Below are 15014 nucleotides of genomic sequence, written 5' to 3'. Positions count from 1 at the left end.
TGTCCCCGCCTCAGCTCGGGAATTCCCCAGCTCACCACGCTGCACTGAACACGTTCCCGCTCCCGCCTGTCCCCGGTAATTAGCGCGGCTGACCGGGTTTCCTTCATCAGAGCTAATTGGCCAGGTCTGTGTTTGTGACTTCCCGGCTCTCGCCGTGCCCTGGGGTAGTTTTAGTGCAAGAGAGAAGAGAAATGAAATGGAGCTCGATGTGCCCCCTCTCACTGCGCACATCCCGACACCGACACCCGCAGCGGGGACACCGCGGGGCTCAGGGCACCGGGGAGGTGGTGGCTCCTCAACCCAAACCCACCCCTAGAGCTCTGCAAAGCCTCTCTGCTCCCCGCCAGTGGTGACTGTCACCTATCTGAGGACCCACTGGCTTGACCATCCCCGGTTCCTTCACCCACAGCCCTCAGCACCCAGCTCAAGGCACCCGGGGGCATCACCAGCCAAGCGGGCAGTGATGCCCGGTGCCCTGGGCTGAAGCCACCCCGGCCACGACAGGTGCTGGGGTCAGCCCTGCTCCCCGCTAGCCGCGGGTCGATGGGATTGATCCCCACCATCCCCCTGGAGCTGTCCCAAGGCACTCCAGGTGATCTAGCACGGGAGGCACCGCAGCTCCAGGGCTGGGGCAGAGGGCGCGGTGTCACAGGGGTCCCGGAGCAGCAAATCCCTGCCCTGTCACTGCCCTGACCCTCGTGGTCTCCCCTGTGGCCTGGGACCGCCTGTCCCGAAGGAGGATGCTCTGGTTAGAACCCCTCGTGTGTGTGTGACCAGGGCTGGCCCCACGTGCACAGGGGAGGAAGGAGAGCTGGATCTGTGGGATGAAAAGGGAGTTTGGGGAGAGGGATGTTCCTCTGAGAGGTGCATGGGGATTTCCAGGCACCTCCGTGCAGTGGGATGGGGGTTTGGTGTCTCCGTGGGGCGCTGGGGGATTAGGGAAGTGTCTGTCAGTCTGCAAGGGGGGCTCAGGGGGTGCTCTCTGTGTGTGAGGACAGACTCGGGGGGGTTTTTGGGGGCAGAGGGTGGAGGCCACAGAGCTGCACCTGGACAGAGACACTGGGTGGGGACGGATGGGAATACAGGAATGGGGGCAGTGCCCCGCACACCTGGAGCCTCCTGTGCTCTGCTAAGAGGGGGGACCAGCCCCAAACCCCAACCCCAGGCTCTGTCTGTCTGTCTGTCTGCTGGGGCTGCTCTGCCCCCGCCTCCTCCACCCTCTCCCTCACATCTGGCCAGCAGCAGCTTATTTTTTCCTCCAAGGTTGCGACACCCTGAGCCACGGGATGTTTTTCCTCAGCCTGCGTTGGACCCCCCACAGGGAGAGAGTGGGAGGATTGTCTTGGCCAGGGAGCTCCGCTCACAATGCCTGAACCACTGTCCCCAAGGGCAGAGAGGGGAGATCATGAAAAGCAAATCAGACCAGGGCTGGAGGAGGGAGAGTGGATTCCTGCTGGTGATGAGGAAGGGTGGGGGGATCCACCACCAGGTCTGGTTCTCCAGACCCTCCAGGACTGGGGAAGAGTGACCAGATCCTGCCAGTGATGGAGACAGGCAGCTGGATCCTCTTGGGGCTGTAGCTACCGACCCCATCATGTCCTCAGTCATGATCCACAGCCACGTCACCCTCCACTCAAAGGCCTGGGGGGCCAGAGGACGGGGCTGCCCCCACAGCAGGCCTGGGGGACACAAGATTGGGAGTGCCCCAAGAGCATCCCCACTGCTGGAACCAGTGCTGAACCACCCCTGTCAGAAGTCTCAGCACAGCAGCACCACGGGGATGGACGGACCCCACCTGTGCCTCCCTTTTCCCGTCAGAATAAATACCATTGGTTCAGAAGAAACCATTTTATTATTTTTTTTTTTCCCAAAGAAAAAAAGCAATATAAATATTAGAGTATAAAACTTGCGTGTAACACATCGACGTTGGTCTATATGGGTATAAGAAGGATATAAGCATATATATAATATATAAGTATAATTCAATATTAGACACATTGAAAGGGCAAACGTGTTTCATTTCACGTACACTCGGAGCACAGACCACATGGAAAGAAGATACAGAGGAAATTGAAAATACTGATGTCCACAAGTTAGTTTACCGCGATTAAAAATAACACGCCACTAAATACACGACACTCACTACGCTACCTCAGATTGCAGATTAAAAAGAAAATATAAAGACTACGATTCAGCTACAGCATTTCTAGAGGGGGCGGGGGCAGGTGGCAGCTGCAGGGGACAGGGTGGGAACCGCTCCCAGTGCAGCCAGCGCCGGAGGTGGCTGGATCCGGATGAAACACGGTGGGTGCTCCTGCTGCCCTGGGTTTGGGGAGGGGGCAGGGGTGGGGAGAGCCTGGCTGAAAGGGCTGGATCTGCTCGGGTGAGTTACGTGTTAGTGATTAAAAAAGGAAAAAAAACAACACACACCCCCTGGGAAAGTCGGCGCGGCCCCTTCCTGGCCACCCCACGGCTCCTCTCCTGGCTCTGGCTACACAAAGCCCCCATCTGCCTTCCCAGGGGCTCAGAGCTGCTTTGTAATGGGAAGCTGGCCTGGTGCTTCGGTGATGGGCACATGGAGAAACTCTAATCCTCATCCTTCAATTCTCTCCACAGGGTACAAACGCCAAAGCCAGCGGGAGCATCACCTCCTCCGGCCTGGCCCTGCATGGTCCCGTGTGACACTCCCCTAATTATTGCCCCCCATTTTGCAGCTTCACCCCCTGCTCTTGGGTCCCTTGTTTGGATCTGGTCCCCAAACACCACCAGAACAACCATCACTTACTCAGCCACCAACTCTGCACCAAAGCCATGCACCGGCAGCTCCGCAGATCCCACCCCTTTGGGCGAGACCCCAAAAAACCGCCTGTAGAACCGCCTGAGCACCCCAAACAACCTTTGGGGCCCGAACAAGAAGCAATAAGTTTCCCCACCCCGCCTGAGCCATCCCACCCCCTCCCACCCCTTCCCCAGGGCAGCCCTGGCGCGAGGCTCGGGCGCTGGCGGCGCGGTCACCCCACGTGGGCATGCGAGGACTTCTCCGGGTCCGTGGAGCTACTGCGCTAGTGCAGGTGTGAGGTGAGGGACGTGCATGCAGACACCGTGTGCAGACAGTGAAGCGTCGTCCCCGGGTCCCCTGCGTGGGGACCAGGCCAGGCTTGGCCGCCGGGGGAGCGAGGCTCTCTTAGCCTTAATTCCATAAGAACATTGACTGTACATTATAAATATTTACTGCAAAGAAGGTTTGAGATGTGTCTGCTCTTCGGAGACCCCTAGAACCGCCGGGGCAGCTGCCGCACACCTCGGCGTGCTCCTCATGGAACTCCCTGCCTCTCACACAGCAGGAGGGCTTTTTCCTTATCATATTTCAGGCCATTAGTGGTTACGCTTTAGGAAAAAAAAAAAAAAAAGCCAAAAACAAAACTAAAAATGTTTCGGATGCAGCTTTGCCATATTCCCTTTGACTCATGCAATATAAACACTTTTTTTTTTTTTTCCAGGTAAGCAGGAACTGAAGCACTCCCTACCAACTTCCAAATTCCAAAATCCATCGCCATCATTGACTGGGGATGAATTTTACGAATGGAAAATTTAAGAGCGAAGAACTGGAGCATGGGCTCTAAGCTAGGAACTTCCTTTTCCTTTCCAAAAACTAGCTGAAGGGCTATAAATTAAAAGATCCACATTAAAATTATTTACACTGGGCAAAGCCAAGCACAAGCCTTGTGCCTTTCTCGGACTACCTGGGAGCAAATCAGATCCAAAGACATGGCAAAAGGCCTTCCGCCCTTGCATATTCTAACACCCGAGGGATTGTATAAAACATTATTCACAGGGCACTTGTTTGCGTTCGGTTTAGGTTCCGGATTGGTTTTCATCATGAGACCTGAGAGCAGCGAGCCCCTGCTCTCAGCTCTGATGATGACGAGATACATTCGCAGCATTTCCTACTTTTGCATCACAAAAAAATTCACATTCGTCCTCCGGCCTGGGCTGTGGTTTTGGGGGAGTGCTGGAGCCGGCTGCCCTGTAGCTCTAAGGTCTCCTTCTTCTTCTTCACTACTTCTTCTCCTTCTTCCCGGATTTCTTCTTGTTGCCTCCGGCGGGGGCGGCGTTCTTGGCATCGCGCTTGCCGGCGGCGTTGGTGAGGGTGGCATTGCTGCCCGGGATGTAGACGTTCTGCCGGTAGTCGGGGACGTGCTGCAGGGTGAACTGGGGGCCGTAGCGGGCGCTCAGCCCCATCGTGCCATTGCCGCCACCCAGGGTCGAGTTACCGTCAGCAGCTTCTGTGGGGAGCGCCGGGCAAGGGGGGAAAGAGAAAGGCAGGAGGTTAAAGCCAGATGGAGACCCCACCTCAAGCCCCAACAGCCCCACAGGGTGTCAAACGCAAACCAACATCACCCTTCAGCTTCCCACAGGGCTGTGCTGGGGAGCCTGGCACGGAGCCCCCCCCCGAAACTGCCCATTACAAACATATTGTGCAGTCAGACCATCAGTGATGCATTAAAGGAAATCCAATATTTATTTATTTTTCCGCCGCATTTAAAACCCCGCCCGCGGTATTTTTCTCCAGCCAGGTTTACTCAGGGAGCGCGACACGGGAGATGAGAAAGAAAACCCCTCCCCTGCAATACCACAAAATGGCTCTAGGAAGCCGAGCACGAAGGAAATCGATGCCAGAGCGTGTCTGATGGTCCAGATCTGGGAGCAGGGGGAGGGGAAGGCAAATTCACTCCTGTCGCTATGCAAAGCTCCAGCACGGAGCGAGCAAGCACGGGAGTGGGGAGGGGCACGGGGCCCCCCCGGGATGCCGGGGCTCTGCTGGATGGTGGAGGCCAGATGGAGATGGGGGGATGTGTGGAGGCAGGGGGAGGAATGAGCACGGGGGGATGGCAGGGCTCAAGGGATGCTGTTGCCATGAGCTGCTGCAGGATCTGCTCCAGTGCAGCTGCCCGTGCACGGCTCAGGGTGGGATCCTTGCACAGCCCTGCTCAGAAATGGTTTGCTGAAGCTCAGCCTTTGTGTGAGATCCCGTGGCTCCCATCTCAGCCTTTAACTGCCTCACGCTGGGGCCAGGCTCTCCTGGAGGCCGGAGACACCCAGCAAGGGCACCCAAAGCGCCCGAGGCAGCGCCCAGGGGTGCTGCTCCCTCCCTTCGCAGGCAGCGAGATTGTGGGAACAAAGAAAACCAATGAGCAGAGATGGTGGGCTGGGTCCCCTCGTCTTTCTCCTCACTCCAAACCGGCTCTGTGCACGCCTCCGTGTTGCCTTTGCTTTTCCCTATGCAGATGGAGGTGGCTAAGCCAGCCAGAAAGCTGGACAAAGAGCTGGACCACATCCCACCATCCCGCTGAAATATGGCTGTGTACACGTTCCCTTTGCAGGGGTCGGAAGGATGAAGCAACTGCAGTTTGAAAAGTTGCAGCTGCTCTGGTGGGGCAGGCGAAGAGGAAAACACAGCGAGGCTGAAAACAGGCACGATACTGTGCAGCGGGGCGGGGGCCGTGGCGAGCAAACACAGCGACCCAGCACGGGGAAATGCCTTTCACTTCCCGCTCTGGAAGCATTCACCGCAGGAGAATTCTTCCAGAGTCCCCGTGAAATGGGTTCCAGACCTAGCAGAGCTTGGAGGTCCTCGGGCTGGGGAGATGTGTGTCTGTAATTAGTGACATTTATTGCTAATCCTCGCTCACCTCAGCAGCAGCTTATTTCATTGGCAACCAACTCAAGCTCACACCATGGAGGTGTCACAAATGGTCCCTGTGGGATGGGATGGGATGACTGGAGATGTGCAGGGACCATCCCACAGGTGAACGACAGCCTCCAGCCATGGGGAGGATTGTTTTATCTGCACTGTCCCAGCTGGGGTCAGCCCAGTGAGAGGCTGGGTGGACTTTCCAAGTCCACCTTCTCCTCCCTGGCTATTGCTGCCCTGTGTCCCTCTGGGGCCGTCCCAGACACACCAGGGCTCTGGGGCTGCCAGCACCACCCAAGTCCCCATGAATTAATTTGCAGTCTCAGCACAGCTTTCACCAGGGAGAAAAAGGCACTGGTGAAGTTCCCAGCCTGCCAGTCGGTGCCGGGTGAGGGTGACCGGCTGTTTCTAGGTAACACTGACATTAAGGCTGAAAAGAAGAGGGAACAGGAACAATAGAGGGTTATAAATGGGCACCGAGGTGCTCTTGCCAAGCAAAGCACTTCAGCTCTTGTTGCTGCAAAGGTCATGCTCAGCCTCTACCAGCAGCCTGTCATCATCCCAAACGGTCCTGAGGAGGAAAACAAGAATTTGGGCTTCGGCAAAAATAACCAGCGAGTGGCTCCATCGCCCCCGTGGGCAGAGGCGAGGCCAGGGGCAGCCCCAGAGCAGGTGTTGCTGCAGCTGCTGGTGGGGCTTTCAGGAGACCCAATATAGGGTGTCTGCCCCTGCCTGGGGGGACAAGGAACCTCCCTGGGCTGCCTTTCCGTCTGCTCTCCCGCCATCCCATGGCACCTCTATAAATTCTCGCTGGCAGCCAGAGTATTTTAAGGACAGGATGTCTGCCCTTGAGTGTCTGCTGTCCTGGAGCATCTGCGCCCCTTGGGCCGTCCTCGCAGCTGCCTCTGTCCATTCAGATGGCTCAAGACACTGGCTTTTCATATTGTTCCCAGTTGCAAGGGAGGAAGACCCTGTGGAAGGATGGCTGGGAAGGAAGACAGAAGCTCTACAGCAAGGTTACAGCCCTGGGGGAAAAATCAGGTCCCCAGGTAGTCTTGAGTTGTGGTGGTGATTTAACCATTGGGAAAGGGATTTAATCCTCCAAAGACTGGATCGTGCAGGCTTGGCCTGGCAGGGTCGGCGCTGCCTCTTGCTGAAGCCAAGGATAACCCCTGGCCCAGGGTTGGGATGCATCCAGGGCATCACCTGTGTCACTGTGTCCCACCTGTCACCCCGAAGCTCAAACAGAGCTCAGTGGGTGATGGTAAAAGATAAGGATTCTTTAAATGACCAGGAAATCACACCCAGGGATGGGTAGCACAAAGCTTAATGGGCAATTAGCGCTGCCCCTAATCAAAGCCTGCTGCAATCAACACTATTGGATAAAGAGAGAGCAGAAACGGGGGACAGAGAACAGAGGTGACACAAAAACACTGTGCTGGAGGAAAATACGTGTGCTGTGTCCCCATGCATACATCCAGCACAGACCGGGGCCTGATAAGAATGGATAAGGGAAAGCCATTACCTGGAGGAGGGATTTGATTTCCATTGACCCCCCTGGGCAGACTGGAGCCCTGGGAGAGGTGAGGACTGTGTGGGACTCGTGGACTGGGGGAGGTTTGCTGCACTAGGGCCCGGGGCTCCGTGGAAGTCGGTGTTTAACCTGGAAGGGACCCGCTTAGCTCTGATCCCGGGGATGGCTGGAGCAGCAGCCAGAAAAACAGCTTTATTTACCAGCAAGGAAACCGGATCTGGAGACACTGGGTGATGATAACCACGTGCAACCCCAAGGGCTATTTTTCCACGGTCGTTTTTCAGAGCAAAGACACATTTTCACGTTGTTTCTTTCTCTTGAGTGTAAACAACTCCCTTGCCCCAGACCTTCGTCCCCGTCCCCAGCCACGGCAGCTGTCTCCAGGCTGCCTGGTGTCTGCGGAGCAGCGAAGTTCAGCTGCAGCAGCTTTCCAAGAAAGCAGCACCAAAGCCATTCCTCCTCCCTCGGATTCCTTCCCTCCCGACAGCTCAAAGGAAACATCCTAAGCATTTTGCGCAGGGTTTTATGGCTGTGCTTCTATTTTTAAATCAAGGGGGGAAAGACTTGGAGGTATTTATAAATAAAGGCTGTATGAAAACCAGGCTCTTTATCCACAGCGCTGCACAGAGTGGTGATTGTCCTTGTTTCATGCAAAGCCACGGAGGCTGGGGGTGCGTGGGAGCATCTCTCCCTGCCCAAGGCTTCTGCACAGCTATAAACCAGAACAAACCACCCCAAAATGACCCCAAACCACCCCCCTGTGAATACAACTGCAAGGAGGCAGCAGCAACCAGTGGGGGAAACCTTGGGGAGTCCGTGGCTCAGCAGAGGGACTCGGAGAGCTCCTCTGCACACAAGGTTTGTTGGGAATACTGAGCTGGGCATTCGCTGTTTCCCTGCTCCAGCCTCTAGCCACACACAAACCTCCTCGCCTTGCAGCAAGTTTAAGTTACCGTGACTCTGGAACCAAGCAGTTTATGAAACATCATCTCAAGGCTGGCTCTGTCATGTACCACAACCACAGCACAGCCAGATGATGTTTCAGTACAAAGGAAACAGAATTTGGGTGGAAGAGGTGTCCCTGTCTACAGGAACCAAGTATCTCCTCTGCCTGGAGCCTCCCTGCAGGGACACCAGCTGTGGCATCTGTTGAAGAACTTTTGAAAGCAGCCCAGCTAACCCAGATAAATCAGTCCCACAGCATCTTATCTACCAGCATGAACCCGAGGTGGCCCCGCCAGAGCAAGAGTCAGGGGTTTCCCACAAGTGATGGAGACCAACCGTTGGCTGAAGCCAGGATCATGGCTTGGAGCATCTCCGTGTCAAACTGGTTGTTCGGCCAGGCTCCAGCTTCCTCTCCATTCTGGGAGCTGTGGGAAAAGAAAACAAACAGCAAGTTACTACAGTTCAGTCAGGAGTGGGCTGGTGCAGTGCATGCTTTAAATCCTTCTATTAAACAGCACCCAGGAGCCCAGACCCTTCCAGAAGTGTCCACCCCTCACCAGGCTCTTGAAGAATAACCACAAAAAGCACTTGGGGACTCAGTGGTGCTTCCAGCAACACCTTCCCGACTCCTGCTGCCTTCAGAGGCTACAGCCAGCACCTCATCACCTCATAACCCCACCAGTACGGAATCAGAGAATCATAGAATGCTCTGGGTCAGAAGAGAACTTGAAAATCTTCCATTCCAACCCCCTGCCATGGGATATAATGCAATCCCTTCCCAAAATTATAATGTAATGCCATAAAAACTGCTGTCCTAATGATGCCATGAAGATTTTTGCCTTTTCTTTTATACCCCTGTTATACCTTTTTACAACTTCTGTATTCCCAGTGCTTTTTGCCTACATTCTTGGCCTTGTTTGTCAAGCTGAGAGACTCAACATTTTAGCAGCTTTGTAGTTAGGGATCAGTGTGCCCCAGAGCCCAAGGTCCTCTCCAGAACACATTCTGTAACCTGAGATAGAACCATCCAGGGGAAGGTTCCTTGGGGAGGGGGGCTCACTTGAGCCTCTCATTGGGGAATCTTTGATAGATCTGCTAATTAGTAACACCTCTAATGTGATACCCGATGTTGGGGGAACACACTCATACTCAGCGGGGTGCATCTCGATGCACATGACCTGGACGTGTGCACCTAAGGATCCTTAAAATAAACACCAAGGTAAAATCCCTTTTCCCCTTCTAACCGTGTACAACTCTTGATTTTAAGACCAGGAAAAGTTATCACTAAAGCCCCAGAGGCGCATCTGCACCCTTCTATGAGCAGCTCCTCTGTCCTCTTGCAGGCTGTGAGTGGATGCACCTTTCAAGCTATTTCAGGCCACAACTCCATTCTGCAGCTTCGTTCATGTGATGGAGGGTGAGAAAACCCCACGGTGTGCTGGGATTTAGGATCATCACAGAGCAGCTGCCCGGCACCCCAGAACTGGCTCTGAACAGAGCCCCAGCTCAGTCCTGAGGAGGCTGGAGCACCAAGGCGAGGAGAGCAGCGAGCATCTGGGCATCTGCCTTGGTTTCCCTTGGCTGTTGGGGGTGCTGAGCACCACAGATCCGCCTGGGAGAACTCGGGGGATGCAGACAGACTTTGGCTGAGGAGGTTTTGTGGCCGAGGCTACAATCAGCACTCTGTGCAGGCTAACAAGCCCCGCTTTCATGTCTGCCAGGTGTCAGCTGTGCTCAGCCACCGCTCACTGCTCAGGGCTGTGCTCCCAGAGCCCCTCCAGAGTCTCTCCACTTCCTAAACATCTCACCAGCTTCCTGGGGTCCCCTCTGCTCTGTCCCTAAATGACCGCACCACTCAGATCACCGCTCTCTCCTCTCCCAGCTCAGTGCTCTGACCACCCACAGCCCTTTCCATCCACTGGGATGCCGGGATTCACCCCTTGGCTGTGTGCTGGCTCCCTTGGGATGAGGACTGCCCTGCTCTTGCAGCTGGGAGCTCTCCTGAAGTGAGATAGGGAAGGATGGGGGGGTTGGAAAGCCCTTCCCGTGAAGAGACCTTACCCCATTTCCCAGGAAAGTGTTCGAAGCGCCAGGCTGCAAGGCAGGAGGCGGCCTCCTCCACCACTGTACTCCCAGCCCTTATTCCCAGGAGCTTCCAGACCCTGCTCAGACCCCAAATTCCTGCTCAGACCTCGACACCCTGCTCAGCCCCCGATGCCCTGCTCAAACCCTGAATTCCTGTTCAGATCCCAACGCCCTGCTCAGACCCCGAAGCTGTGCTGAGATCCCAGCATCCTGTTCAGACACCAGATTCCTGCTCAGCCCCTGAATTCCCGCTCAGCCACGCTCAAGCAGCCGACACCCCCAGCTCCGGGGTGTCCCGCTGGCAGCTCCGTGCCTGAGCCCTCAGCACCCCGCACGCTGCAAATGCCAGCGCAGGCACGGCCGGTGCCAGCTCAGTGCCACGTGCCGGGCAGCAGATGGGCTCCTCACACCCTGCCGAGCATCCCCCTGCCCAGGTGCCCCCTCCACCTGCACCCTCACACACAGAACAGGACATTTCAGAACTGGGATGGAGCCGCAGAAGGGTTCTTGAAGATCGGATCTGCCACAGTGACCTCGTAGCTGGGAAGGTCCTGCCCCAGCTGCACCAAAGCTCTGCAAGGAGAGAAGCCTTGAATGCACAGGAGCTTTCACCATCCCTGTGAAAATCCTTCCTGGGAGGCCCTGGCACAGGGTGCCCAGAGCAGCTGGGGCTGCCCCTGGATCCCTGGCAGTGCCCAAGGCCAGGCTGGATGGGGCATGGAGCAGCCTGGGATAGTGGAAGATGTCCCTGCCCAGGGCAGGGGATGGAATGGGATGGTTTGTGAGGTCCTTCCCAATCCAAACCATTCTGGAATTCTGAATGTATGTTCAAACCCCCTTTGAAACACGACACCTGACCCTGAGGATGCTGTAGGGACACTCCCAGGTGCTCTGCAGAAAATCTGGTCTTAAACAACTTGTCCAAAGATGTGCAGGACCTGTGCCAGGACCACAGGACCGTCCTCCCCTTCTGTATCCCATGCCTGATCCATCCCCAGCCGGGCACAGGGCGCTGCTCTCACACCAGTTAATCTTTAGAGGATGCAAATAACCACTAATGGAGCAGAAGCTGCCCCGGCACGACCCTGCATCCTGAAATACCTGCTGTCTGCCGCACCCCAGGGCATCCTGGCCACTATTTATAGCCCTCCTGCGCGCCGTGGGTGGCGGCACAGTTTCAAAAAGGCCAGAAGTGAGGCGTGCTCGCCTCCCAAACTGATTCCTGCGTGATGGCTGTGCCGAGACTCCTCGGCCGCGGGTCCCCAGCCCCGTGCTCGGTGCCGTGCGGGCAGCGAGGACAAGGTGGGGACAGCCCTGGGGCTGCAGTGACCTGTTAATGTCACAAACAGGGCTGGGAATAGAGCCCCGGGCTAGATCCAATAAAGGACTTAGGAACCTAAACTCCATGGCAAACCACAGCCCGTTCAGCCACCCGTTAACCCCAGCAGCTCCTGCCCACCCCCCCAGTTGGAAGATGAGATGTCCAGGTTTTTCAGGGCTTCAGGAAAGCTGCTCAGAAACATCCCTGAGCCTCCCAGCCGCTGATCCTGGCCCTGGGAGCTGCCCTAACGTGGTGGTACCCAGAGATGGGGGAAGGGAAAGTACAAAAAATACCTTAGGGGTGGATTTTTAAACTGTAATATCCCGGTGGTTTGAACTCTGTTTTGAAACCAGAGGCTCAGGTTCAAGTCCCTCTTTGGTGTGGCATCACATTTTCCGCCTCCCAAAAGATTCTTCCCTCCTCTCCCACCCCTCCTTCAGCCATCCCTGGACAGAAGCTCCTCCTGCCTCCGGCCAAAGCCTCCGTGCCCTACCACAGTGGGAATGCACAAAGGAAAGGCTCACCCTGTGCTCAGGAAATTCACCTGCACCAGGACTCCTGACCCCACTAAGCTCCCTCCCCAGGTGGTCCTCGCCCCCCCATCCCAACAGCCCTTGGCCCCAAGGCTGCATGAAGGCACAGACAGGAGAGCTGGCACCACTGGGCACCAGACTTGGCCGGGAATGGGTTGGGAAGGGAGGGATGAAGGGTCTGGGTTGTCCCGGCAGCCTGGGAAGGGTCTGAGCGGCAGAGCCCAACCCTCCCAGTGCACGGCAGAGAAACGTGGGTCTTGCTCAGGTTGCTTTGAGCTGTTGGTTTAGAGCTGTGTGTCCCAGGGAAAGGGGGACTGTGCACCACCAGCCAGCTCAGGATGGGCAGCACTTCAGACCCCTTTCCTTCCTTGTGGTCTTACTGAGGGCATGAACACACAAACTGCTGTGCTGAGCCTCACCAGCCCCTGCATTACGGCTGTGCCCCACTGTCTGCAGGACACCCAAAGCCCAACATCCCCTAAATGCTCTGTGGGATCACAAAATCAGACTGGAGAGGGGCCTGACTCGTAGAATCCTACAATGGCTTGGGCTGGAAGGGTCCTTAAGGCTCATCCAGTGCTCCTTGGTCTCACACTTCCACACCAAAGGAGCTCTCTCAGCCTCTCCCACCCTGCCTTGGGCTCCAGCGCTTGGATCATTTTGGCGGCTCCCATGTGGCCCTGCTTCTGTTGCAGTGAGGAGCCCAAAATCGGGCACAGTGCTCCAGCTGTGGATCTGCCACAGGGGAATTGAGGGCAACCCCTTGTCCAGCTGGCTACAACCTTACCAGTAAAACCAGTCAGCCTCCATCACAGCAAGGGTGCACCAGTGATTCACGTTCAACCTGACACCCCCCATGTCCTTTTCTGTAACCTTATTGCGCCCAGTGCTCCCGAATTTTGCACAAAGAGCCCCAAAGCTGTGTGCCTGCTCCTCACGATGCCACAGAGAAAAGCTATTTTAGAAATGCCTTAGCACTGCAAAAAAAAAAAAAAAAAAAAAAAGGTATTGAACTCACTTCTCTAAGCAGGAAATTCGAGTGTCTCAATTACTTGCAGCGCAATCATCCAGAATTCAGACGCACAGAAAAAAACCCAAGGGCTGTAATCTAAAAACATCCAAAAATAACTTCTCGCAGTGGAGAAGGCACACAGCTGATGGCCAGACCTGGCTGCTTTCCACGGCTATAGGATGGGGCTGTGAGTCACAGCTGTGAATCACTGACTCAACAATGAGCAGCCTTCCCTGCCCTGCTCCCCCTGCCCGGGGTGGGCACACCCAGAACCCCCCCTTGCCACTGCTCCCCACTCGTGCACAGCCTTGGAGGCTGCTGCAGGGAGCCTGCCCGGAATGGGAGGGCTGATTCCTATGGAAATACTCCAAGGACTTGCTGGTTTTAATACAAATGCTGTTGATTCAATAGGGTGTTTTTCTAAAAACCCATCCCCCATAGGACAGATTTTTTTTTTTCCTCTCTCTGTTCAGTTCTACTCTACACTTCAAAGCTCAGAAAAGAGCTGGCTTTCATTTTCAGGAATGCTTCCAGCGTAGCTAGAACTGGAGAGAAAGGAATCAAAGCCACATTTGAGACAACCCCAGGGGTGCAGCGCCTTAAGGGGCTCAGGGAGTGGTGGACACGGAGCACAGGACAGGGGCTGGGGCAGGACAGGCAGGTACAGCCCCCGCACGACCTGGAGATGCCTTCAGTAAACCTGGCTACATGGAATTCATGGAACAACCAGACAAAAGGCTTTCCTGGCAGCCCTGCACTGCATCCATCTGCATCCCAACACCGCCCCATTACCGAGAGCTCCCACAGGCACCCACACCAGGGGGGCACTCGGGTGCTTTGCTCATCAGCTATTTTGCAGCACCCTCAGCCATCAGGTCCCTTTTTATCTTCCACTTCCAGCACGAAATTATTCCACTTCGAGCACAGAATTATTCATTTCCTTGCGGGGTTGCCATGGAGCTCGTCACTATGGCAGCCAAAGGCCTCGCAAACATTTATTTGCACAACCGCCCGATGGATTCCTGAAAAATTGTTTTCCTTGCTCTGCAGCTGGAAACACGAGTCACAGCAGCGCCACAACAAACTGGGAAAGTTTATTCGTGCCAGAGCAGTGCTGTCAGAGCCCCGGGGGATGGAGAGGGCAGCTCAGTGCCCCGAGGACGAGACCTCGGCACTCTGAGGCACCGGGCAGGGCTGTGGGCAGTGCTTGGGCTGGGGATTTTCCCGGGATATCCTCAGCATCCTCTCTCCTCTCTTATTTGGGGCTTTCTGGCTCCTATGGCAGTGCCCTCTCCCAGCCCGTGGTCCCCGCTGCTCCCAGGCTCTCCCACTCCGGGCCAGGGGATGTGACTGGGATTTCCTTCTCCTCCCGGCCTCTTCCCCTTTCACTCTCATTTACACCCCAGCCCCGGATGCTGCTCCCACTTTCCCTGGGGCAGCATCCTGCTCTCCCCTCCCCACCCAGCTCCCAGAGCCAGGGGTATCTCCAAGCCCATTCCTCCAGCCCCCTTCCCGAGCAGTCCCTGCTCGCCGCAGGCTGCCGCCCTGCCTAAGCCCCGCTGCGCTGCTCTTCCCTCCCTCCCAGCTTCCTCCCCATCCCCCCCGCTGCCTCCCACACACGGCTCCAGCCGGAGGCAGCAGCAGAAGTAAAATCTCAGCCTGAACATTCCCAGGCTGGCAAAGTGACAAGTGAGAGGGAGCAGATCCGTGTCCGCCGGTGCTGAGCCTCCGCTGTGCTCGAGGCGTGCGGGGACACGGCCCCGCGCCTGGGGACACAGCCCGGGGCGAGCATCCCTCTGTCCCACTTCCCACGACCACGTCCCGCAGCCTACCGCCCTCCCCCAGCCTCCGAAAAAGTGGGATCAGCTCCAAAATTGCCACAATTTCCT

The 15014-nt window shown here is 56.1% G+C and overlaps 1 protein-coding gene across 1 annotated transcript in view; it reads right to left on the bottom strand.

Annotated features, from left to right (window-relative positions):
• Positions 1 to 1833: 1833 nt before the first annotated feature.
• The window catches only part of LOC125333968, a 96087-nt gene continuing 82906 nt past the window's right edge, over positions 1834 to 15014 (bottom strand). The window contains exons 4-5 of the mRNA XM_048320300.1: positions 8511 to 8599; positions 1834 to 4286 (exon numbers count right to left, since the gene is read on the bottom strand). Coding sequence (XP_048176257.1) covers positions 4060 to 4286; positions 8511 to 8599 — 316 coding nt within the window. The 3' untranslated portion in view covers positions 1834 to 4059. The remainder of the gene's footprint in view (positions 4287 to 8510; positions 8600 to 15014) is intronic.

Source organism: Corvus hawaiiensis, chromosome 15, assembly GCF_020740725.1.
Source record: "Corvus hawaiiensis isolate bCorHaw1 chromosome 15, bCorHaw1.pri.cur, whole genome shotgun sequence".
Classification (NCBI taxonomy): Eukaryota; Metazoa; Chordata; class Aves; order Passeriformes; family Corvidae; genus Corvus; species Corvus hawaiiensis.
Note: the sequence above shows the minus strand (reverse complement) of the source record. Positions and strands in the feature narration are given on the sequence as shown.